This window comes from Lynx rufus, unplaced genomic scaffold (genome assembly GCF_022079265.1).
Source record: "Lynx rufus isolate CCGP_SWC_20201006 ecotype Redwood Valley unplaced genomic scaffold, mLynRuf1.p SCAF_2, whole genome shotgun sequence".
Classification (NCBI taxonomy): Eukaryota; Metazoa; Chordata; class Mammalia; order Carnivora; family Felidae; genus Lynx; species Lynx rufus.
This window is the reverse complement of record NW_025814834.1, coordinates 178,846,332-178,873,001: the sequence shown is the minus strand read 5'-3', so window position 1 is coordinate 178,873,001 and position 26,670 is coordinate 178,846,332. Positions and strand designations below refer to the sequence as shown.

Here is a 26,670-nt window from a genome sequence, read left to right as displayed (position 1 = left end):
TTTTCTAGGTTGGGTTGGGGTGAAAGGGGAAGATCTGGAAAATCAAGAGTATATTAACTCAAATTTTGGCACATAATTATTCAAATAAAATTTTAATGACTTCAGTCAATACAACTGAAAATGTAGTGTCATAAAGGGCATTTCCTGCTAAATTTCAAAATACAGCTTGTGGGCCATTTCTGAGCAGAAGCATCAAATCCTACCGAGTATTCAGTTTATTAACTAAGACGACAGATACTATCATGGTAGGAGGAGGGGAAGAGCAATGATCAACTCACACAATTTGGCTAAGAAAAAAAAAAACAACAAACAAAACAATGTAAATAATAAAATAGCTACAGATATTAGTAAAATAAAAATGCAATCTCAAATATCTGTCTCTTAAATTACTAGAAAAGAAATTACAGATAAAGTTACAGCAAATACAGTCTTCACAGATCTGGGTAACTTTATTTGCAGTTTATAGTGATTTTTAAGCCCTATATCCAATGAAACCATTTTTAAAAGCTCTATGAGGAAGGGAAATTTAGATGTCTATTACCCTTTACTTTAAAAAAGAAAAAAAAAAAGCTTAAATTTCTGAATGAGCAAGATTCACTTTTGCAGGTAGAGGCCCTGCTTCTTCATGGTCTTCAGCTTTAGATCTAACAACCACAAGAGAGGAAGCTGGATATCTGTTTAGCTTTTGTTCGTTCACAAATTCCAAGTCACCATAGATACTCAGCTTCTGCAAAAGAAAATCAATGCGTATTACAATAGTTAAGAACCTCTCTGAGTACATCCTCAAAAAGTAATTTAATCTACAGGTATTTGGTAAAACAAAAACAAAAACTCTACCGACATCCTCAAGAATGAAGAATGCTTTTACTCAATGTTACTGATAAGTGATTCAGCTCCCAATGGATGGCCAAAGAAAACTTTTCCACATGTCCCAGCTTAAAATACATAGAGGTATAGCAACTGAGTATCAAGAAAAATTGCTCAGGTTTCAGTGGACATAAATCTGACATGCTGTGGCCTCCTTAAACCCCAGAACTAACAGGCGCTAATTTGCTCTGGGGCATGGCGAGAGAGATACTTTCACGACCCTAACGGCATTTAGACCTTGAAGCAGTGACCAGGACCGGTTTCAGTGATCTCAAACATCCACATGGAAGAAGCTACCTAGAACAGGGTAAAAGTGTAAAATGTGTGCAGAGAAATGAATGGGAGTATATGGACACTCTGTAACCAGTAGGTATACTGATTTTGTGACTACTCTGAATTCTCAAATTCCAATTAAATATAAGGGTACAACAGAGAGCTTTTCAAAAGTGTTAACTTGATAAGTTTACCATCCAAGTATCCTTTATGAAAAACAACTACTTAAGAAAGTACTCCAGCAAAATAAAAGAATTCAAGAAAGCAAAACACACCGAATACAAGAAACAGTAGCAGTTGAGATGACTTAGAAAATGAGAAGAAGGCTAGAACAAAACAATAAAAGGTTCCATTAAGCAGAGATATTTGGAAGATTCTCTTGGGAAAATTTTAAGTAATTCAGGTTTACATTTGCTTTTATGTGACTCTAATCACCACTGTATTTGGTTCTATTTTGCATATTTACATAATCATATTGTAAATGCTATCTACTGGATTTTAATGTTTTTAATATTTTTTAAAAGTTTTTATTTATTTATTTTGAGAGATACAGAGAGAGTATGATCAGGGGAGTGGCAGAGAGAGAGAGGAAGAAAGGAGAATCCCAAGCAGGCTCCATGCTGTCAGCACAGAGTCTGACGAAAACTCACAAACTGTGAGATCATGACCTGAGCTGAAATCAAGAGCTGGAAGCTTAACCGACTGAGCCACCCAGGCACCCTATTTTTATTTTTGAGAGAGAGCGAGAGAGAGCGAGAGCACACATGTAGGGGTGGGGGGTGGGTGGGAGGAGGAGCAGAGAGAGAGGGGGACAGAGGATCTGAAGCAGGCTGTGCACTGACAGAGAGCCTGATGTGGGGTCTACCGAACCATGAGATCATGACCTAAGCCAAAATCGAACACTTACCGACTGAGCCACCCAGGCACCCCTGGATTTTAATTTTTCAAACTAATCTATTAGAAAAGCACAGAGGGATATATAAATAATTAATATTTACATTTTATTGTCAAGGGTCATAACTAATGACAACTGAGAGATAGACTACGGGAAGAAAGGAGAGGGTTAAGAAGTATGAGGAGTTCAAGTAAATCACTAGAAGTATACAAAATTCACATTACAAAAACAAGAGCATGGAGAGACAAGGTGAGGTGGGACAGAGTATAAGTGAACCAAGTTCCTCATTCTTCAGTAGGAAGACCTTAGATGATGTCTGCAGTTGATAAAACAAAAAATGGAAGATAGAAGATCAAAGACAAAAATAAAAATGGAAGATAAAATTAAAAAGTGGCAGCTACTTGGAAAAATTGTTAAACTATTAACTGGTTTATCTGAGAAGTGAAGAAAAGGAAGACAATTTAATTCACATGCATTATTACTTCTACAAGTTAAAAAGTAAATTAATAAATATGTATTTGGGTTTTAGGCCTCGTTCTGCCACTAACCAGTTATGGGATCGTGGATAAGTTACTTAAATCTCTTAAACTCAGTTTCTTAACAGAATTTGCATTTAAAAGCTGTGGCATTTACACTGTTTTCTGATTTTCTGACTCTTATCAGACTTAATACTTCAGAACAGCACGGTTTTTGGTCTTTTTTAAGTTAAAAAAAATAATGCTTATTACAGTTTATTTTTTTTAAATTTATTTACTTTTAGAGAGAACACAAGCAGGGGAGGGGCAGAGAGAGGGGAAGAATCCCAAGCAGGCTCTGTGCTGACGGTGCAGAGCCTGACTTAAGGCTTGAATTCAGGAAACTACGAGATCATGACCTGAGCTGAAATCAAGAGTCTGATGCTTAACTGACTAAGCCACCCAGGTGCCCCCTTATTACAGTTTAAGACATATTTACTCTACTTCCCAGGTCTTGGAAGCCTTTATCATTCCATCTTGATCACAATATTCTCAATTGTATCTCTAGTGCCTTGAACAGAGCTTGGCACATATCAAGTTACTCATAAATGTATGTGATATACTAACATGAATGTTATTAGGAGTCTTCTAAAAGCCTTTTTTCTTTGTAGAAAACTGCATCTTATTTTGCAGTTAGAATTCTGAACAAAATAAACAAAACCCCCCACAACATACATCCAAACCTGATTGTCAAATGTGGGAAGAAATAGGGTTTGAGGCCCTTGGATACTGCCTTAGAAAGACAGGAGAGGAAAAAACCCACTAGGTATCAGCAGAGGGAACGAGGTAGCCCAGAGCCACTCAGGGCTACTAGGAGAGCCATGGGGACACTATGCTGAGGGCACAACTTCTGCAAGCAGAAACTCCTCATCTACTTTTTTTTTTTTTTTTTAACGTTTATTTATTTTTGAGACAGAGAGAGACAGAGCATGAACGGGGGAGGGTCAGAGAGAGAGGGAGACACAGAATCTGAAACAGGCTCCAGGCTCTGAGCAGTCAGCACAGAGCCTGACGCGTGGCTCGAACTCACGAGCCATGAGATCATGACCTGAGCCGAAGTCGGACGCTTAACCAACTGAGCCACCCAGGCGCCCCCTCATCTACTTCTTCCACACGGGAGGCATCCTCGTCACCCTCAAGGGGAGGCTCTCATCAGGAAGAGCAGCACTGGGTTCCTGTGCTGCCACTTCATCTGTATCAATGCCCGGGCCTAGTTTGACCATGAGGTAGAGACAGCTGGAGTGGGTCTGGGGATCCTCAAGTGGCAGGCCAGAAGACAGGAGTGGAGTTTCAAATACCAGCGCCACCAGATCCTTGACAACCTTATCATTCTTATGTGCCTCTGCCTTTTGGTGCAGTGTCTGCACAATGGGGTGGTCATTGTTAAGCTCCAGGGGCTTTCTGGCCATCCTATTGCCCATTGTAGAGTTATCCCAAAGTGCCTGGGATATGATCTTTTCCGCGTTAGCTAAGTGCATTAGTCATAATGCAGCAGGGTGAAGACGTAAGCCTACTGGAAACTGTCACCTTCTTATCCAAGATTTCTTTCATGAGTTTGCAGAGGTTCTCAAGCTTGGCCTTACTCTCCTCCATTTTCTTCTTCTCCTCTTCATTCTCAGGTAGCTCACGCCCTCCTTGGTAACTGAGACCAGACTTTTCACATCAAACTCCTTGAGCTGCTATGTGCAGTATAGTCAGTAGGCTCGGTCATCTACCTTGAAGCCCTGCTTCCACATTTGCTCCACAAGAGCAGAGTTGACAACCTGCTCTTTGTTCTCACCAGTGATGTAACAGATGGACTTCTGGGTCTCCTTCATGTGAGAGACATATTTTGACAGAGAACTCACCTCATCTCTAGACTGGGAGGTGTGACAGTGCAGCAGCTCGGAAAGGAGTTGCCAATTAGTCAAGTCTCGAAGGATTCCAAGTTTTAACTTTTTAGAGATTGGCTCATACAGTTTCTTATAATTCTCCTTGTCTTCTGCCAGCTCAGAGAAGAACTCAAGGCACTTATTGACAATGCTTTTGCAAATGACCTTCGAGATTTTGCTCTGCTGCATTCTCCGGAGATGTTGAGGGGCAGGTACTCAGAGGCAACCACAACCATGGATGAAGTTGAGATACTCCCATAGCAACTCATCACAGCTGTTCATAATGAACAGATGGCAGATGGAGAATTTGTTATTTTTCTTTTTACTCTTGCTTTCGGAGGTCAAAAGGAGCCCAATAGGGGATGAACAGCAATGCTCTGAATTCCAATTCATCTTCTAGAGGTAAGTGCTTGATTACCAAGCGGTCTTCCCAGTCATTGGTAAGGCTCTTGTAGAACTCTGCATATTCCTCCTGGGTGGTATCATCAGGTTTATGGTCCAAATGGGCTTAGTCTTGTTCAGTTCTTCCTGACAAATATATTTCTCCTTAGTCTTGTTTAATTTTTGTTGTCCTTCCTGCTATCACTCCTCATCTGAGCCTACATCTCCAGTCTTCGGCTTCCCTTCATTATCCTTATCTTCTTTCTCACCTTTCTCTTCCTCTGCCTCATTATCAATGATTTCTCTCTCTTGTTCCTTCTCCAAATAAAGGGTGATAACATAACCTATGAACTGTGAGTGCTTCTTCACCACTTCTTTGACCTGACTCTCCGAAGTACTGTGTCCGGTCTTAAAGTAGAGGATCACTTCAGTAGCCTAGCCAATGGGCTCACCATGGTCTGCATGTACAGTGAAGGAGCCTCCAGCAGAAGATTCCCAAGCATACTGCTCATCATCATTGTGCTTTGTGATCACAACCACTTTCTCTGCTACCAGGGAGGCAGAATAAAAGCCAACACTGAACTATCCAATCATGGCGATGTCTGCACCAGCCTAAAGAGCCTCCGTAAATGCTTTAGTACCTGACTTGGCAATGGTTCCCTAATTACTTATGAGGTCAGCTTTGGTTATGCCAGCCTGTGTCCACCAGAGTCAGCGTTATGTTCCTTGGGACTGGGATGTCAATTTTCAACTTTTTAGCACTGTCCAACTTGGAAGGGCCTGTCAGGCTCTCATAGTGAATCTGGTTCAAAGCATCAGAAGCATTACTGATCAACTCCCAGAGGAAAACTTCCTTGTTGGAATAAAAAGTATTGATGACAAGAAATTAGAATCAGGCAATTTCTGCCTGGAAGGCAAAAGTCTCCATCTTCTCCACTCTTGGTACACTATCTCAGGCACCATAAAGGAGAAAAGCTACATGCACTACAGACCAGGGCGGGCAGGGACTGTGTCTGGCTCACACTCTGCAACAAGGCTGCACAGGAGTTGCTCAAGAGAGATAAAACCCTTTCTAACTGACCGCCTGAAATCAGAGTATTACGATCTTGAAAAATAAGAAAAAAGGAAGCACACAGATGGGAACACTGAACAGCATCTATATCACCATCTGTTGCAACAGAAAATTTCCCTCTGATCTCTAGGAATGAATAATCCAATACTGCTACATCCTGATCTCACATGTCAAGTTTGACCTTCCTGACAAGGGCCACTATGAATGACGACTCTTTATCTTAAATGGATAGCTCAACAAGAGAAAGCGTCATGCTTATGACATTTCAAAAATGACATAAAAAATGTGAAATAGGAAAAAAGGAGAGAAAAGAGAATCAAAATCTTTATAAATGACACTGCTTCAAGATCAACCAAACAAATGAAATTCTTTGCCAACTCTTTCTGGTCATTATAATCAAATGATAAATGATGAGTACCTACTATGTGCAAAGCAGGCTAAAGATAAATTATTACAGAGCTTTCCTAAATAAGAAAAACAAAGCTGCTCATAAGTTTCTAAGACCACACTCTTGACCTCTTTACCACAATTTTAAGCTTTGTTGTAGTGACCGAAAAGGAAGCTTTTTATATTTCATGTTTGAGCTCTCAGATACCAGATCAGTACTGAAGAGAGACTCTCAGCAGACTTAAGATTTCCTACAAACACACAGGATTATATATGTAAGTAATTTAACAACATATAAGTAACATGGCTCACACGTGAGTTATACTTGTGGAACTTAAAATGAAGTCTCCTGTTCCTATGGAGAGGGGTCAGAAATAGTTTGTGTTTCAATAATAAAATCAACAAAAAGGCTTTATGAAAGTAAAGTTTTAAAACAGGTGGCTTTTGGCCAAGAAAACCGAGTAATTTTTCTCGTGCTAAGTTTTCAGCTATTTTTTACAGTAAATAGAGGAACAAATACCAGGGACAGAGATATTTTGAAACAAGAAACAAAATATTAACAATACGTATTAAAAATTATTATTAAAAATTTTTTAACGTTTATTTATTTTAGAGACAGAGAGAGCACAAGTGGGGGAGGGGCAGAGAGAGCCAGAGACAGAATCTGAAGCAGGCTCCAGGCTCTGAGCTGTCAGCATGGAGCTCGACACAGGGCTCGAACCCACAAACCATGAGATCATGACCTGAGCCGAAGTCGGACGCTTAACCGACTGAGCCACCCAGGTTTCCCAATATTAAAAATTATTTGTGCTGAAAAGAAATCTGCTAAAATGGAAACACCATGATAGTTTTGGATGGTGACTGACTTTTTTGTTTCTTTATACATACTTTACAAATTTCGACAGTAAATATATGCAATTTTTATAATGAGAAAACAATAGTTAAAACTACATTATTACTTAGCCAAAGTTTGGATTTGCATTACAAAGTAAAGCCTAAGAGCAGAGAATCTAAGCAGCTGTTTTCCACACGTTTTTCTAGAAAATCTATTTTCTTAGAAAAGCACAGGTCCTTTGAAGATGGAGCCATAATTTTGATTGTTAAGGATATGCAGTAGAGTTCTAGGGAGGGGTGAGAAAGTAACATCCATATGGCAGGTATCTGGGGGGAATATACCAGCTGCCCACAGGACTCTGCGTGGTGCTGATGCCTTAGGTTTTATGATCACAAGCGTGTGGGGGCATATGTGGCAACAAGTGAGGTGTTTCCCCAAAGAACTTGGAAAACAGGAGAGAAAATTTCTCACAGAATTAAAGCTATACAATCAAAACAAAATTTATCAGAGCAGAGACAACACCTGAACAGAAGAGAAGATCAAGAGTCATCTAAAAGGGAGGGAAAGAGCCCCAGGTCTATAAGATGTAACCAAAGCCACGATGAGAAGCGGTCATCTCCACTAAGTCAAGTAAGGCGATAAGAGAGGAAAAACTATGAAATCTCCACTTATGAACTGTTTGGATAGGAGAGAATTTGAAGATCCTGGTGCAAAAACATGAACCACGTGGTCCGGGTGGTATCTATCTTCCTAGTGTCAAAGAGGTCCCACGGGGAGATCAGTCCTGAGATGAACCACATAATCAACTCTGCTGTTTATGATTTCAGGCTAACTAAAGACACTTCAGGGTACTAGCTTTGGAGTCAGATTCCCCGGGTTTAAATTCTGGTTCCACCACTACTGGTAGGTGACACTGGGGAAATTAAACACTCTCTTTTACAGTCTTCCTACCTGGGAAATGGGAATGATAACAGCAGCCATCTCACAGAGTTCCTGAAAGGACTCCATGTGCCAATTCAGGTAAAACACCTAGAAGGGTGTCTGCGAGAAAGTGCTCAACGTCAGTCAGGCCTGGGGACCAGGATCCAGCTTGTGGTGGACTTACAAAGTACATTCTGCCTGAGGCCAGCCATTCAGTCCTTCCCGGCAATCTCCAGACCAATCTCTATGGAATCTTGGGGATTCCAGACCAATCTCTATGGAATCTCTATGGGGAGTAAGGAGAAGGAGCTGTGCTGACATACAAAAAGCAAGGAACGAAGTGCCACAGGGTGGGTGGGGATCAACAAAGATTTAGTAATAGAGGTTTGTAGCTTTGTTGTCACGAGGGTTTAGAGAGAGCATGGGGCAGCTCTAAAGGAACAGGCCAAGGCATTCCTATGTTACATAAGTAATTTCGGTTTTATCAGGAATAAAAAAAATGATTAAAATATGGACAACAGAACTGAACAAGAACACAAGTAGATAATGTATCCAGAGGATGTTATTAGTATATTCATATCATAAACAGATGAGTTCTATAGAAATTTACTCATTCTCTAATACTTCCACAGTTCAAGGTTCTTCCTAATCCTAACTTTATTCATTTTGTTTAATTTCCTAAGTTCTTTTAATTAAGTCAATTCCTTACAGTCCGTCACTGACAGCTTATTCTTGCCTGTACTTGGGAAAATTATCCACCCTCCTCTCTCTGCTAACCTATACCTTACTAGCCATTTTCCAAAATTCAGGTCAAGACCCCCATTATCAAAAGCCCTCCCTGACAATCTCCACACATAGACTGTGCTTTCCTTAACACTTTATACGTTTCCTATTTGTGCCACCTTATTAGCCATGGGAAAGGTGGTATGTATACAGGAAAAAAAACAGGAGTCACAAGTCAAAAGACATGAGCTGAATTCCAGCCTCAATATTTTCATAGCTGTGCAAATCCAGGAAAGTCACCTAGACTTTGTAAGCCTATTTACTCATCTACAAAATGGATAAGAAAACCTGCTCCAGAGTATTGCTAGACATAGAAGATACATGAAAATATTTTGAACATTTTAAAGAACTCTAAATGTTAGTTACCAACATTATCCTGTCCCAGTTTCTAGCTGCTTGTATCACACAGTATCTTAATAAAAAATATGAAATATCATAATCATTACTCATGTGTAACCTTATATTAAATAAAACCTATCTTTAAAAACTACCTTTCTAGTCTATTCAGATAAGGCTATTATTGTTCAAGCACCATGGTAGGCACATCCTAACTATTTATTCGATTCTATTTTAATTTCTCTTTCTTCTTTTAAGTCTTTTTCTATTACACTTTGGAGGCATAGGAAAACTAAAGTTTCTTTCAGTTGGATTTGATGTCAACAGACATTATTATTCTCTACACAGTCACATAAATAACTTTCTTTTCTTGAAAGCTAAGTTGAGTCACCAAATTATAGCCTTTTCCGCAAACAAAAATCCTTTACACAGTTAGGTTTCTTGGGCCAGTTAAATTTTAATTACCAAGGAAGTCACAATCGTCTTCCACCTCTGTCAGGGTTAGATTACAGCACTCAGTAACTCAAAACCAAATACTCCAGCCATGTCACTTCTAAAGCAGCAATTCCTGCTGAACATCTGGGGCAATTAATTTAAAATTTTAAGTAGTTCTACAAGTCTTCCTTCTTACATATCACCTTAGAAACTGGTATCACCAGGTTCTCTCTATGCTCAAAAAACCAGGGAAAGAGAGAGACACCTTACTCAAACCAGCCAACATATGTGTCACTCTGGTAGCATCACAGAGCACTGGGAACAGTGAGTCTTCTGCTGCAAACCTGCCATTTCCATGGGTGCCGACACGCATCTGTGTGATTAAAACCACCTAATCTTCTCTCATTCCATTAACAGACAGGCCTTGTTCCTCTAGTTAACAAATAAGGCATTCAAAACAGTAAATCATATGGCTCATACTTCAAACGGCCAAAGGGCTGGAATTAAATTTACCTCAGAGGGAACGTACTGCTCCACAGCCGTGGCAACAGTTGCACAACAAATCCAGAGCAGTACCATCACCGAGAGGACGAGAGTCGTGGTTAAAATCCATCCAGAGTTACTGAAAAACAAGTTAGTCATGTTAAAATTTCCTAATGTAAAAAGAAGGAGATTCTTAATAATTAAAGGCAATCAACCTGACGTATTTAGTTTAATAATACAATTAAAACTTCACATGTACTACCTTTAAAACTATTTGTTAGATTTTTTTTTTTAAACATTTATTTATTGTTGAGAGAGAGCAAAAGTGGGGGAGGGGTAGAGAGAGAAGGAGACACAGAATCTGAAGCAGGCTCCAGGCTCTGAGCTGTCAGCACAGAGCCCAATGCTGGGTTCGAACCCATGGACCAATTTACAAAAGCGCATCTATTATGAGACATTCTGTACCCATTATAGCATACCTCAGTAAAGAGATAGTTAAATTTCTCTTATGTTTAAAATATAAAATTGGCCAGTTACAAGAATTAGCAACTGGAGTTATTTCCATAATTGACCTATTGTTTGCCAAACAATAAAAACAAAAGTCAAGCTATTTTTAAATATCTAGTAGTCCAGTTCTGAATAAACTGATACTTAAGGCAGGTAGTCTGATTTTCACATCTGTGCTCATCCGATACTGCCTGATAAAAGGTCTATACTTACCACTGTAACCCATTTACTTGATGGTTTGCCAACACTTGAACATGCTAAAGAAAAGGTATGCAGAGTCACTGTGTGTGGGCAAAAGAGGTGGACACTGAAAAATGCACTGCATCTAAAAGCACGGAACGTCTATATGATGTTTTAAGTATTCCAATTTAGAAAGATAACAGTAGACAACATTTTTCATGAAAAAAAAAAAGAAAACAACACCCACTTTACATATCCCAGCCCTAACCCGAGTACTAAGGAATTTCCTTCCACGAAATGAGAAGAATATACTTGACATCTGGATTCTAGTGACAACTAGTTAAGCCAGAAAACAGGGGCTCAGTGTACAATCAATCTGCTTCTTCAACTTCCACAATAAAACAATCCTACAGATTCTCAACTATCTCTTCTCTCTTCTGTTCAGGAGTTACCACAGCTCTCCAATCTGATCTTCTATCCTTCACCTAGAAGCCTCTTCCTAATACTTAGATTTGATTACTTGCCTGCTCCTATCTAGTTCCTGTCCACCTGGTTTGGTCAAATCCCCGATTCTCCTGACTCTCCATACATAGTAATACACTTTATGTATTTAGTAGGAAGCCAGCATAACTGGAAAAAAAATTAAATCTGCTACAACTAGCAAAACTCTCTATTCATTATTTAAGACTTATTTCTATTTCCTTTGTCAATCCTCCCTTTGAAGGTATATTTCTTGTATCTGTATATGAGAGATGTGTATGTGTATGTGATACACAGCAATCACCATTGTTGACGGTTTGCATGTCTGTCTCTACCATATTAGACCTGAGAACTCCATAGAGTCAGAGACTGAAATTCTTTCTTTACGTTCAAAGTCCCTAACACAGTTCTTGGTACACAATAGACTCTTTGAGAAGAAACGTGGAAAAATGAGTTGACCTCAATTTCCATTCTAGAAGCTAAGGGTACCTCCATAACAGCTATACAGTACAATAAAAAGCACTGCAGTGAAGAGCCAGATTCCACTGACTGGCCAGGTGATCTTGCATTCATCATGGAACACTCATGACCCTTTAGAAAAGACAACTATAGCAGAAGAGGACAAGTAAAAGATGTAGGTTTAGAAAAGCTAGGTTTGAACTTTAACATAGTGGGTATATATAACCTTAGGGGTGGGCAATTCACCTCTGACCCACCTACTTATCACAGTGTACTGTTCTAACAGCCAAATGAGCTCACTGAGGGGGGGAAAATATTAACAAAAAAAAAAGAGTATTTTTTATTAAAATGTAGAATACTGTTATAATTCATGTTTGTGCACAGAAATTTCTAGGCATTAAAACTCTAGTTATAAAGTTACTTCTTTCACAAATTAAACATTTACAAAATTACTTCTAAAATGTTAGATTTAAAAGAACTACATGAAATATAATGATAAAATGCTAAAGAGTGTAAGTCACCAATAAGCTACCAGGTAGTATACTATTGAGAATAAGCTGTAACTCAAGATTAGGTGATTACTTAGGTTTCCTAAGACCAGCAAACTACAACAAAGATCCTAAATATTAGAGAGAGGAAAAATTGCCCATATTCTGCCAAGGTCCAAAGCAGGTTTAGAGATGAAAGGAAGGGAAAATTTAAAGTTAAAGCCCCATTTTCTTACCCAGTCTTTAAAGAATTTGGTAAAAGGTATTAATTTTTAGGTGCCAAATAACCCTACTGATACCTGACAAAACCTGTCGAGAAACTATTTCTATTCTAAGAAATGACAGAAGTGGGCAGTTTAGACTACTGCAGTGTTACACTTGAGACAGAACAGCATATACTGGAGTATACACACAGTGAGGGCAGGCATTGGTTGACCAAATGCTTTGTCTGGTGAGTAGATGATTATCAGTAAGTGCTCCAGGCCACTGTCTTTATCTTTTTTTTTTTTTGGAAGGATGGAGGTGGATATAGGGGGAGAGCTCACATCAGAACTCTATGGAGGAGAAGAAGCATACGTATTTTTTTCATGTTTTTATTTATTTTTGAAGGAGAGAGAGAGAGCATGAGTGGGGGAGAAGCAGAGAGAGAGAGGGAGACACAGAATTCAAAGCAGGCTCCAGGCTCTAAGCTGTCAGCACAGAGCCTGATGTGGGGCTCAAACTCACAAACTGTGAGATCATGACCTGAGCCGAAGCCAGGCGCTTAACCCACTGAGCCACCCAGGTGCCCCAGATGGCTATGTAGATAAAAACAAAATCCAACCCCAAACCATTCAGACATACTTTAAAGCTTATTTTAAACGTCTGGAGAAGCACATTTCTTAACATAATAAATCAAGGAATCTTAACAAGAACAAAAATGCTTTGGTATTGTGAAAAAAACTACCTGCTTGGGTTTTATTACAGTAGTCTATTAACTTTTAAACAAACTAAAATATCCCAAAGTACAAGTTTGGTAGGAAAAGGGTTTTAAAAAAGTTTTTTTTACTTTTGAGCAGCTTGTATAATTTTATTTTTTCATATTTTACTTATTTATTTTGAGAGAGAGGGAGAGTGTGTGCATGCACGAGTGGGGAGAGGCAGAAAGAGAGGGACAGAAAACCCCAAGCAGGCTCTGCACTGTCAGTGCAGGGCCCAATGCAGGGCTCGATCTCACATACCAGGAGATCGTGCCCTGAGCTGAAATCAAGAGGTGGATGCTTAACTGACTGAGCCCCCAGGCACCCCAAATATAATTTTAAAATAATAAAAAGGAATGCATCTGCTACAAGCCAGATTCTATCCCCTCTACATATAAATAAACAGGAATACGTACAGAGAGAGACATCTTAAAAAGCCATCACTTTCTCCATCTTCAAGATAGTTCCTATGTGTTTGAGAACTTCTCATTTGCAGATCTGCTGAAATAACAAGGTACAATTTATGATATCCTGTATCCCAAGAGCTAGCCTCAGATGACTACTCCTAGATACGTTCACTGTACAGACACCCAGTTGTTTTTGTAAGTGTAATCTGATACGTTGATAATGAATGCAAGTTCCTCCGGCACATTAAAAACCAAATGGATATTCTACCACGTTATGGATTTCCTATTTTATTTCTAAATTCTTACTGATGTTGCTTTCTGTTTAATTACATTCTGTTTAATTCTAATTACAAAATAATTAGAAAATTAATTAAATCAGTATCTAAAATAAGGTATGAGCCAGTACATTTTAAAAGGTGAGCTCAGCTTTAGGTTGATGTTTTATATTCCTGTAAGTTAAAATTTATTTCTAGTCTAAAAGTAAATAGAACAGGAACTCACACCTTCGGGCTGATTTCACTGTTTGGTTAGCATATTACGAACTATCACAATATCTTACTAGTTTATAGTCAAAATATCCTTCAAAGCCAATTACATGTTTTTATACTATTGGTTCTCAAAGTGTGATCCCCTGACCAGCAGCATCAACAAAATCTGGGAAATTGTTAGGAATGCAAATTCTCAGGTCCTATCCCAGATCTAGTAAATTGGAAACTTGGGAAGTGGGGCTCAGAAATCTGTTCTAACAAGCTCTCCAGATCCTAATGCAAGCTAAAGTTTGAGAACCACTGTTTAAGAGTTATTTGTTCACTTTCTATTAGTGTAAGAATAATCATACAACTAATTCCAGACCACAACCAGATTTGCTAATGTTGTTATCCCAAGCTACTGGAAATAAAACTTACAGGACATTTTGCTTAGCGACGATTCTTTCAAATTTGTAGGCTCTTGCTCCAACTGTGGTGCATACTGGATTTCTGGCTTAGACTAAAATGATAATGAAAGCAATTAAGCCATTTGTACTTCTTATGCTTTTCTAAGTAACAAGTTCTATAACACATCATCTGTATAAACATTCGAATTGAGAAAAAGTAACAGAAGTATGGTATAAAAAATAAAACACATTTACCACAATATATTTTAATTGCACTTCCTAAACATCAGATCGAGTGCCTTGCAAAGAAACAGACAGATTTCTGGCATCATCAAGTATCTAGTCAGTTTAACTTTCTGACAACATTAAAAAAATTAAAAAGCACAGACAAATGACAACATACTGCATTAAATATCATACCCTGCAAAAAATGAGTTCTAATTCCAGTTGAAAAAAGAATAATTTAGCAGGCTGCTGAAATTTTGGGCTACACTAGTATTATCTCTATTTTTCTCATCTGAAACATTCCATTCTTCCCTCAGTATGAGTAACTCATACATTATAGCTAAACACTCCATACTTTACATCCTCTATGGCGCACAGACCCCCTGGAGAGGGGGTTTCTCCATTGTAGTTACACTTGATACAAAGAAACAAAGCTAATCTCACATCCAATCAGGAATGAATGAGGGCTCTACTCTCACATTCAACTCAAGCTTTAAAAGCTAATTAGCTTTAGGACACAGAACTTATTCACAAATTTAAAGAGAAAAAAGTCCTTCTGTGTTTTACTTATTACCAAATTATGTACAGAGGACCCAAGAACTCAGGATAGTGCTAAAAAATTACATGGTAGCCTTACAGTGAGCCATTCTATTAGCAATATTAAAAGGTTTACTTTATTACATGGGGTAAAGTGCCACAACATAGTTTGTGGTACACTTGAGGAATTTAAGTACCAAATTAAAAGGAAGATAGCATGGTAGGGTGTGATATGCGCCTGAGAGCGAAAAGTGACCTGTCTTAAGTCTAATTCTGTTACTTACTGGCAGGGTGATCTTAAAAAGTTAGACTGTTTCCTTATCAATAAAATAGGGATAATACAACCTCAGGAAGGTATGCAAAGATTTGAGATAATATATGTAAATGCCTAGTACCTAAGAACCTTCAAGAAAAGCAGCTATTATCATCACATCACATGGTAAATAATGAGGTAGGAGAAAAGTTACTTCTCTAGGAGGCAATATGCTTCTTTAACAAGCTCTTACAAGAATTATGAGAAAAAGCACTATAAAAAGCTAAAAATTATGTCATATTGCTTTTCTTTAATATCCGTATGTGATATACAGACATGCCATTATTTACATTCAAAGTATATTTATTATTCTTATCTCTCATATCTAGTGGTTTCATTTCATCAATTTAACCACTATAAAATTTAGAAGACTCAGAATTCTTGTTAGATAAGGATCAGCGGGGCTTCCACAGGCTTCCAATGGGTAGACAGAAGAATAAGTCACACTGTGCCCTGATGCCCAATGTTTTAATGTAGGTCAAATTAGTAATTATTATTTGATGATGTATATGGCTCTATGCCAAGACATTCATTTAAGACATGTACATTTACTCTTGTCAGTATTTAGATGAATCTATGAAGCATAGTCATTACCTGGAATATCACTATTTTTCCATCATCAGCTTGAAGATAGAAAGTCCAGGAAGAGGTTATGAAGCTCTGTGCAGAGTCCATCATGTCACTCCAGAATGACCTTACCAGAGTTAGAGGGAAAAGTAGATGCATTTTTGGCATCAGGGACATGAGCTTCAAAAAATAAAATAAAATCATATATTATTTTTATATATGTATATTCAAGAGAACAAACTTAATCAACATTCCTCAAATCCTGATTGAGACAGAGAATAAAAAGTTAAGTGATTCTACTAGCATTAAACTCTTAGTTATCTATGCAAATTAACTGTAATAAAGCTTATTATCCCAGGCTACTTTATCACCAAACACACATATAAACTACCTGTCACCTCTATCAGGCTTTTGAATTAGGTCCCAAAATACATTTTGGAGAATCTTAAGATTTGATTAAAAAAGGATTAGCAAGGACTCAAGAGATAGAAGGGGGAGGGAGAAATTATACCATCCTCATCTTTGATGTTTTCATGCAAAATAAATCATTCTAGAGGCGACTGGGTGGCTCAGTCAGTTAAGCATCTGACCTCAGCTGAGGTCATGATCCCCCCATTTGTGAGTTCGAGCCCTGCATTGGGCTCTGTGCTGACAGCTCAGAGCCTGGAGCCTGCTTCAGATTCTGTGTCTCCCTCTCTCTCTCTTCAGATTCTGTGTCTCCCTCTCTCTCTCTTCAGATTCTGTGTCTCCCTCTCTCTCTCTCTCTCTCTGCCCCTCCCCTGCTCACACTTGCATGCACTTTCTTTCTTTAAAAAATAAATGAACATTAAAAAAATTTAAAATAAATCATTCTACAATGAACGCTGATGGAAAAGGGGAAGGAAAAAAAATCAATCAAAAGAATATATGCATAAAATGTAAGACATCTGATAATAGGGCAGGGTGAGGGGAGTATTTATGGGCTATATATATTCAGCTCCTAATATATAAGCTACTCATTTTAACATTAATTGGTTTCATGTCCCCATTCCCCCAGTTCTGACTTCTTTGCTTATTTATTAGCAGCAGTGGGCCCCTCTAGAGCACGAGTATGAGATACCATTTGCTGAACTCTAGAGATAGCTTTCGTTCTGCTGTATTTCAAGAGAGGCATTACGGGGTAAGAGATCAGTTTTTAGAATCAAAAGACCTATATTCATGATCCAATTTCCCCACTAATAGCTGTGAAATCTTTCATTGATTAATTCACCAAACAAGTATTCACTGAGATTATAAATTTTAGGATATCAGGGACCATGTGTATTTTATACATCAACGTACACCTGTGTTTAATCTGTGTAATCTATATAGGACAGAGGTTAAAAATAGGGTAATACATGTATATGGAGAGAGGCACCTAACCCAAACCAGAGTGAGAAGTGGTTAAGGCTTCACACAGGAAATGACACCTGCCCTGAATCAAGGGGATTCAATAGAAGGATGGAGAGTAGAAGAAACAGAAGCACGTAATAACTCATCATACTGTAAAAATTAAGAACTGTCCACTACGTATACAATTAAGAGAAAAAAAACGACTCTTAAAAATTAGAAAACATGTTTAACATTAATCATAATAAAAGAAACATAAATTTTTTTTTTAATTTTTTTTTTCAACGTTTATTTATTTTTGGGACAGAGAGAGACAGAGCGTGAACGGGGGAGGGGCAGAGAGAGAGGGAGACACAGAATCGGAAACAGGCTCCAGGCTCTGAGCCGTCAGCCCAGAGCCTGACGCGGGGCTCGAACTCACGGACCGCGAGATCGTGACCTGGCTGAAGTCGGACGCTTAACCGACTGCGCCACCCAGGCGCCCCAAGAAACATAAATTTAAACTACCTTAAAAGTGGTACATTTTCAGGAGTCGGGGAAGGGGGGAAGGAGGAAAGGAGTGGGTATGGGATTTCTTTTTGGGGTGATAAAAATTCTTGGAATTAGACAGTGATGATGGTTGCATAACTTTGTGAATATACTAACAACTATTGAATACTTTAGAAGGGTGAATTTTATAGTATGTGAATTATACCTTGAGTTAAAAAATTGGTAAAATTCCACAAAGAGCAATTTTGCTCTATTTCTCAAAATTAAAAATACAGATACCTCTTACTCAGCAATTCGACTGGTTTTATTCTATTCGTATAAATGTGCAAAGTAGGCAACATCACTTATAAATGAAAAAGATTAGAAACAAGGTACATTTCCAAATAAGAGACTGCTTAAATAGACACATCTATAATGGATTATGCAGTAAAAAAAAAAAAAAAAAAAAAAGAATGACTAGACATTCTTTGTGTATACTTGTATTTTAAAAAAAGAAAGAATATCTGTTTCCTTGTATATGCATAGAATACCTGTCTTGGTAACACTTGCTACATTAATGGAGAAAAACTGAATGATTAAGAGATACAGGGGTACGAGATATTTCACTACATACTCTTTTTACCTTTTGAGTTCTTTACCATGTAAGTATATTTCCTCTGAACAAATTTTTTCCAGTATGTTTGGAGGACAGAGTATGAGGGGTGGGGAAGAGAGATGACATAAGAGAGGAAATCAGGAGCCAGGCTGTGATAAGTGGTTTGGACTTACTCCTGTACGTAATGGGAGGTACCGGTACTGAAGAATATAATATAGGAGAATAACATGATGAGAGTTCCATTTAGAAAATAAACATCTGAACAAAGACTAAAGGATGGACTAGAAGCGGGTAAAGTGGGAAAATAGTTTGGAAGTTTAGTAATACAGATGAGAAATAGTGATGATTTAAGGAAGTAAGGCAATGGCAGTTGGGGTGGAAAAAAATGACTCTGAACTATCAACTTCTCTGAGCCTCAGTTTTTTCATATGCAAAATGGGGATAATATAGTGGACCGAGAGAAAAAACAAAAGAGATTATGGATGTGAACAGAACTTTTGGAACTTTTAACAGTAAAGCATTATACAAAAGTAATTATGCAGTTGAGTTTTCTATTTGCAAACATACAATTTGTTTGCTGAAAACTAATTATAAAATATAACACTAAAATAGTATCAAGTGGGCGATAAACACTTCAATACAAGTCAGTGCAATTTAAGCAGGCAATTTTGAAAGGCAGTATTGTTTCGTACTTGTTCTTGTCTCAGTTCAGCGAATGGCAGCTGATTCTGGCAACCAAGATGGCAAGCATATTGCTCATCAGATTGGGAATATGCTTCTGTACATGCTGTAAAAGAAAAACAGTCAAATTACAAGGAAAAAGAGAGAGAGGAAAGAAGAAAAGGAGAAAGAAGGAAGAAAAGAAAAGGGGGAAGGATAGAAAAGAAGGGACTTGGCATTTTATATAAAAATTTCTTATACTTAAAAAGCACAATATGAATTCTCAAATTTGGTAATAGTAGCAAATATATTATTTTTAATAAGCCCCATATCTTCTACCTCTCACATGTCTGATGTTTCGGGTATAAATCTACTGATTACACACTCAGGCTCAGGCTATATGATAACATTCATAATAAGGGAATCCTCACAGCTAAGGCTGTAAAGTGGAAAAAACACAGGTCTGGCATAAGTTTTGGCTCCATACACACTTGGCTGTGTATGTGACCTGGGCTGAGCTGTTTAACCTCTCCAACTATTGACTTCTATATTTTTTAAATGGAAATAGCACCACCTACTTCATGGAGTTGAACAAAACAATATATTTTAATGATCGACACAAATGTATGATATTACTGTAAAGAATTAGATCATTTCACTGAGAATCAAGGGTATTCCCACGGCAAGGAAAAACAAAACAAAGCAATCAGCCTAACACCCTAAATTCTGAGAAACTGAACTTAGAAAATGTTCTATAGTAGGATTCTGAAGTTGAAATGAGTATATACCCTCTCATTTAGCTCACTAGAGCCATTTCTTTCCTGTGACATAGAACACTTTACCACTATAACAATCTTTTATTTCTTTCCAACCCAGTCATGCATTTGTAATATACTTCTCAAAGGTGTTAGATCATAAACTGAACTGCACTAAGCAAACAGAAAGATGGCCAGTTAGGAGACTGAGCCATAAAAAGTAAGGTTATGATACCAAGGAGACTGGATAGGAGTCTTGGCATAGTGATAGGGAGAAGAGAGGTACTTCCTGCTACACTGAGGCAACAGCATGATGTAATGAATGGAGAAAATTCCATTACAGTTCTTTAAAAAGTTAAATGTCAGTTTTGTCTCGATTACAGGCTTCTTTTATTAAACACATCTCTTTCAGCAAAAGGTAAAAACAGTGGTTTAAGAGATGACAAAGACTTTGGTTACTTCTTTTATCGGCATGACCCACAAAGAATACACTATTAAATAGTGAGTCAAAGGCCTGATTCAGTAAAAAAAACCCAAAAACTTGGAGCTAAATTAACTGACCTATGATTGAAAGGCTTTGGAAAATTATACTATCCACTGAAAAGGTAGTGATGAATTATGAGAAGGGTAATTACTACTGCATTTAAACCAAATGCTTGGTTAAACAAAGGTGTCCTATCCATAGTACAAAATAAATATTGTCTCAACAAACAGAAGTATCCCCTACTTTTCGGAAGTTCATAGCTATTTTTGTTAACCAAAAGAAATCAAGAGGATTTGTGCTTTTCAAAAAAGAAAGCGAAAACAGCGTCCAGCAAGTGTTCCGCAGTGAGCCCCCACAGAGGCAGCGCACGCTCAAGCAGCAAGAGCGGCACCACCAACCTCCCTCCCTGGGAACTACGCTCAGCATCTCAGCGTCAGGCCACCATGGCTTTGAACTGTGTGAGCATCTGTGTTTTATCTTGATTTATTTTGTGCATCCGTTAGCAAGATGTGTCCTAAAGTATCAGAAAAGCCTAAGAGAGGTTATTTTTTGGGTCTAAAAGCACTCAAAAATTTTTCCATGTAAATTAAGGGGAGTTGCTTTGCTTTATGCCATTGTGGCTTATGAAAGGTTTCATAGGAACACTCTACTTTCATACAGCGGGGACTCCTACAGATGAAATTTAAAGCCCGTGAAATTTCTAGCAGCTGCTGCTACAACTCTGACTTCATAATAATTAAAATATGCACGAAATTAGTTTAAACAATATGCTTGCCATTTTCTGAGGAAAAGACATAAAGAGCATAACATAACCCAAAGAAAGCAGAATGTTATATATTGCTGATATCATTAGCATAGCATCTTACCAGATTCACATTCCATTTTGGTCCGATTTAAATCAATTCCATCATCCACAAATTGACAAATTGAAAACAGCCTGCAACCTCTCTGACATGCATACAACTCCTCTTCCTAGGGAGTTCAAGAAGAAGGAGGATTACCAAAAAATAAAACAGTACTTTTCTCTCAGGGAAAAGAAGGTCAAAAAGAAAGCAAAGTTAGTAGGGTTTATTATAAACGGTCCAATAAAATTTTATAACTTTCTGAAAGAAATATGATAGGAGCCAGGTGATTGATACCCAAGACCTTTGCCATATAAAGAGGCTTTAGTTTCTTATTTTAAAAGTGACACCCAAGAAAAAAGCCTACTGGGTAAAAGTATCACCTTTTTCCAATATTCCAAGGTCACATTTTATGGGGAAAAAAATTGGAGATAAAAACAACAGTGACATCATCAGAAATTTAGCAGAGGTGGAAATGAGTGAGCAAGTACCTTAGGATGAATAGCATACTTCTGCCACATAAATATTTATACAAATCATCAGGCTTCTCAAGAAAAAGTAGTATGACTGGCTTCACATAGCAAATAGTGTCATAAAGGCCCCCACAAAGTGAGGCACACAGCTATAAAAATGCTTACATGAAAGGGTTATTGAAACTTGGCTTACTTTAACTGAAAACACAAACGAGAGCAACAGTGTGGCATATGAGAAAGGCCTTTAGGATCAGCCAGACCTGGACTAAAATCCTCTGGGCGAGTGATGCTGCCGAAGTTACTTTACCTACTTAAACCTCAGTTTTCTCATCATAAAAGGGGATAATAGCTATAAATGATCTCCAAACCCCTCAACAATGCTGGAAGATACCTATTCCTAGTATAGTGGCTGGGACACAAATGGTTCTCAGTAAAGGGTAGTAGCGTTAATCATAACAGATTTTTAAAACAAAACAACGGTTGCAGGCATCATTGTATATCTATGGGAGCTCAGGACAGGGTAGATTTTTCATTACCAGAAAATGTTAGCTGCTTAATAAGACTAATGACGATGTCTTCAATAGGTTTTTCTTAGAGGAAACATATACAGTATTGGAAACAAACCGGTACATGTGGGGGAACCCCCTCAACTTACTGTGTGATCCACTGTGTACAAATTGGCAGGCACCTAATAAGGAAGCAAACAGCATGTGCATATACCAGTTAGCAACCAATGAACACAAAGGTATGCATTTCTTTCCAGTAGAAGGATCAGTAAAATTTATGCAGCAGCAACAATCCATTAAGAAGAGATGGCTGCAGTCTAATATTAAGCAGTTGTTATCAGACGACTTTGAAGGTGGCATATATTTGGACCTCAGTTCTAGCTGCATTTACTGTTAAGGCGAAACTGAAAGAATTTTAACAATTAAGATAAATTTCATACCTGAGTAGCTTTTGCAGCTTTGGGAAAGTGGAAGAATTCTCTTACGTATTTGGAGTACACGTTTTCTTATATTGCAGAGGAAGCCTGAGCTCATTAGTAGGAGCTATATTGCATGCCATTTCATTTTCAGGTATGTTTTCTTTTGTTAAACCAAGCCAATAAGCCCTCCAGTCCCATTTTCAAAAGGGAGTATGGCATGATGAAAAGAGCCAGGGTCCAAGAATCGGTCCTGGTTTGAAGCTCAGCCTCACCACTTATTCTGTACAATCCTGGGAAGGTGACAATTTCTCTCAGTCTCAGTTTCTTTGGTTGTAAGCTGGGGACAATACTCTTGAATCAATATTATGATGGGGATTATATATTTTATATCCACAACATCATGAATATTATGCTATACTATCTAATAAATAGACACAACAATAATATATTCAACGAGTACCCACAATGTGCCAGGCACCATGCTAACACCTAAAGTATTATACAATATCCAGCACAGAGCAGGTACTCAGTCGGTAGCTATTAAGAATCCTATCCCAGGGGCGCCTGGGTGGCTCAGTCGGTTGAGCATCCAACTTCGGCTCAGGTCATGATCTCACGGTCCGTGAGTTCGAGACCCGCGTCGGGCTCTGTGCTGACAGTGCAGAGCCTGGAGCCTGTTTCAGATTCTGTGTCTCCCTTTCTCTCTCTGACCCTCCCCCACTCATGCTCTGTCTCTCTCTGTCTCAAAAATAAAAGAACGTTAAAAAAAAAAAAAAGAATCATATCCTTATTCCAACTAAGTGTTTCATGTACTACATAATGTTATTGTTCTAAGTAAATATTTCATGCTCTGTGTATCTCAAATTATTGGCAAACTAATCTAAAATATATCTCCTCTGATTTAGAGCACAAGGAAATGGTGCTCCCCACCAAAACAAATACCAGATAAATAATTAGAAGGCACTTCAATGATACTATCTATAGAATATACACATTTTCTTTCCCAGAGCTAAGTTGAGCTAACTATTCTCATTATTCAGCACCACTGATACTATAGGTACCAAATGGGTTTTATGACATATAGCAGAAGAAATAACTACCTGTTGTCATCTGTTAGGCACTGTGATAAGAGTGCCACATACATTATCTTTAATCATCACACCAGCTCTGCCAGGTGTCAGGGTTTTGTTTTTGTTTTTGTTTGTTTTTTTACAGCTGACAAAATGAAGTCATGAGAAGTTAACTGATCAGCAAAAACACACAGTAAAAGTGGAGCTGGGAATGGAACACAGGTTTATATGGTTCCAGAGCCCCCACTCTGTTTAAAAGCAACCAGGCTGCACGGGATGCCTGGGTGGCTCAGTTAGTTAAGCATCTCACTGCGGCTCAGGTCATGATCTTGCAGTTCGTGGGTTCAAGCCCTGAATCAGGCTCTGTGCTGACAGCTCAGAGCCTGAGCCTGCTTCAGATTCTGTGTCTCTCTCCCTCTCTCTCTGCCCTCCCCCCTGCCACTCTCTCTCTCAAAAATAAACACTAAACAACAACGACAAAAAATGACCAAGCTGGTTCTAATTAGTTTTGTTGTTAACATAGGTCTCTCCTATTTGGATCCAGACAAATGACACAATTGCACTGCTGAGGAAAGTGAAATGGTAACTACATAGTAATTTTAAAATAATTACTTACAAACAGGTCAAGTGTTCTACTTTCTTGCAACAAATAATTAATTCTGAAAAAGAGTCATTAAAATGACCCTATCTTCCAGTTGCACATACCAGACTAGAAAGGCTATGTGAGCTTCTAAATTCATCTCATTTCTGGTAACACACAAGGCTTTTTCCTGAACTGCAAAGCACAACAATTCAGAGGGCCAACAGAAATCAGTGAAGTAAATTAAAAATTTTAAATATAACTTTACTAACAGAAGGCAGCACATTGTAGCCAGTTTTAGGACTGAATTCCTACTACTCCACTACTTCTTGGCTATGTGGCCTTAGACAAGTCACTTAACCTTTCAGAGCCTCAACTGTAAAGCCCTACTTTGCATGCTTGTGAGAATTAGGGATAATGGGTGTAACTCTCTCATCACACTGGCTCACAGAGAGTAGGCAGTTAATAGATTTTAAGTTGATCTAACATACAGGGAGCCAGATGACTTAGAGTTCCTGGTGAGAACAGCTTTAATAAATAAGCAAAAATGACTTACAGATATCACATCAATTGTTAAAAATTGTTAAACTGTGGATATTATAAAAGTACCTGAAGTTTCCAGAAATGTTTATATTACTTAATTACTCTCCCAGCATTCTGGGTCACACTACAAGTTTGCTAGGAAAAGCTCAAAAAGGGGGGAAAAAAAACCACAACCAAACACTAGGTTACAAAATAAGTCTCCGCCCAATGCCAGGCCAAATCAATATTAGTGAGTTTCCTCAATCTTGATGAGAGGTTTATAAGCAGAGAAGAAAGTAATGTGTTTAGGGGCAGTACACACTGATTTAAGCCTGGAAGTCAGAATTTCTCATTTCTCTCTTGATTGCTCTATTAGTGTCTGAAAACTTTAGGGTAATCTCTCCCACACTTTTTCTTGAAAACATAATCCTCATGCAATGTAAAATCCTGCAGTAAACAAGATATAGGGGAAGTGAAAGCATTTAGAGCTTTTCATTTCAAAGACCTTAAAGTATTTTGCCAATAAGAAACATCTTAAACTTCAGTAACCCTGTCCTCATGGTCACTTTGTAGTCTGAGAGAGCAAACAGGGCTAGCCACACGGTAAAGCCAACAGCACAGAAGAGATGAAGGGAAAACAAGGAGAAAAAGGCCAGAAACATGAGCAAAAGCTCTTATAAAAAAAGCAGTGGGGGGAGGGGAGCATAGATCCAAAATTACATATGGGAAAGGGTGGGGAGTCGCCACGCAATTGACCATGTCGAGTAAACAGAGTTCCTAAACTGAAAAAAACAACTTGGGGAGTGGAATGGAATTAAAGGAAAGGCATCACAGACGGGTGCACAAGGAGTGAAAGCTGGGTCACTCCCCTCCGTAAACTGGGACCCTGACCCCCCCCCCCGCCCCAGGGGCAGTCTCATTTCTATACTCGCTCCACAAATTCCCCCTGTCTTCTGCACTGAACGGTTACGTTCTTTGAATGCAGAAACCTAACTGCTTCTTCTCTAAGCCATCCCAAAGCCCTAGTGGCAGCGTCTTGCACACAGTAATTCAACACAAGCAGAAAGCCCTTCCTGGGCGTCTCACAACTCCTAGGGCTGACTTAATACGTTTCATACCACAGTGGAATTGTCTACTTGTCGGACTCCCAGAACAGACTGTGCGCTCTCAGCCCGGAGAAGCGCTCAGTAAACATGGGTTACGAACTAATCTTTTGTGGGTTTGCATATCTGCTCCTCCCCCGCGACCGTCCCTTAAGCTCGTTGAAGGTGAAGACCCTGCATTAATCATCCATACCCTGCATTAATCATCCATATCCTCCTCCCCAGCCGCCTCGCAAGCTCCAGAAGAAAGAAGTCCTGTCTTTTTCATCTTTGAGTCCCCCCGGCCCATATTATAGAGTAGATGCAGCACAAACTTCCCATTAATTACAGCAGGAGCGGGGTATGGGGTAGAATTAGGGAAGAAAACAGGAGCTACACAGGTGGGAGACAGAGGTTGAAGGGTGTGGGTTCGACACCCAGGTTCCCAGAGCTGACAGATGTGCGGGAGAGCGGAGATGGGCAACCAGGGGAGGGTTGTAGCCCGGTTCGGACGGGCCCTACCTTGGGGTAGGTATGCAAGGGGAAGGTCAACTGACAGGCCCGGTGACAAGACGCCGTATCACCCAAGATCGAGTCAAACGCTTCAGCCGAAGCGGTCCCCGAGCCTCCGGCCAGGGCCATGGTCAGCAGCAGCAGCGGCGGGAGCCCCAGTTGGGCCCTGACCCAGAGGCTCCCCTTCGACGCCGCCATTTTGTTTCCCTCTGTCACAGCAGCTCAGCTTGTTGCTGTTTTCTTTTCAGGTTTTCCTCCGCCT

General features: G+C 38.9%; 1 protein-coding gene and 1 pseudogene across 4 annotated transcripts; both read right to left on the bottom strand.

The window, feature by feature from the left end:
* Positions 1–76: 76 nt before the first annotated feature.
* TMEM59 (transmembrane protein 59) lies at positions 77–26,667 on the bottom strand. Of its 4 annotated transcripts, none has more exons than XM_047086042.1 (9): positions 26,418–26,667; positions 22,372–22,404; positions 21,268–21,373; positions 19,195–19,289; positions 16,078–16,230; positions 14,440–14,521; positions 13,544–13,628; positions 10,085–10,193; positions 77–727 (listed from the first exon to the last, which is right to left on the bottom strand). In XM_047086042.1, the coding sequence occupies exons 1-9, from the start codon at positions 26,604–26,606 to the stop codon at positions 572–574; spliced, it is 1,008 nt and encodes a 335-aa protein (XP_046941998.1). In that variant the 5' UTR covers positions 26,607–26,667; the 3' UTR covers positions 77–571. The 4 variants fall into 4 exon arrangements, with proteins under 4 accessions (XP_046941998.1, XP_046941999.1, XP_046942000.1 ...); XM_047086043.1 differs by having other exon boundaries at positions 13,544–13,625; positions 26,418–26,666; XM_047086044.1 differs by lacking the exon at positions 22,372–22,404 and having other exon boundaries at positions 26,418–26,666.
* LOC124515761 (heat shock protein HSP 90-beta-like) lies at positions 2,466–9,944 on the bottom strand (annotated as a pseudogene).
* Positions 26,668–26,670: the final 3 nt, after the last annotated feature.

What these genes read in the sequence shown, in the direction of transcription:
- TMEM59 (XM_047086042.1), bottom strand. Translation starts at nt 26,606, where the DNA reads ATGGCGGCGTCGAAGGGGAGCCTCTGGGTCAGGGCCCAACTGGGGCTC. An exon ending in CCTTGCATACCTACCCCAAG is followed by an intron (nt 22,405 to 26,417) that starts GTAGGGCCCGTC and finishes CTTCCTTATTAG; the next exon opens with GTGCCTGCCAATTTGTACAC. An exon ending in TGTACACAGTGGATCACACA is followed by an intron (nt 21,374 to 22,371) that starts GTAAGTTGAGGG and finishes TGAACTCCCTAG; the next exon opens with GAAGAGGAGTTGTATGCATG.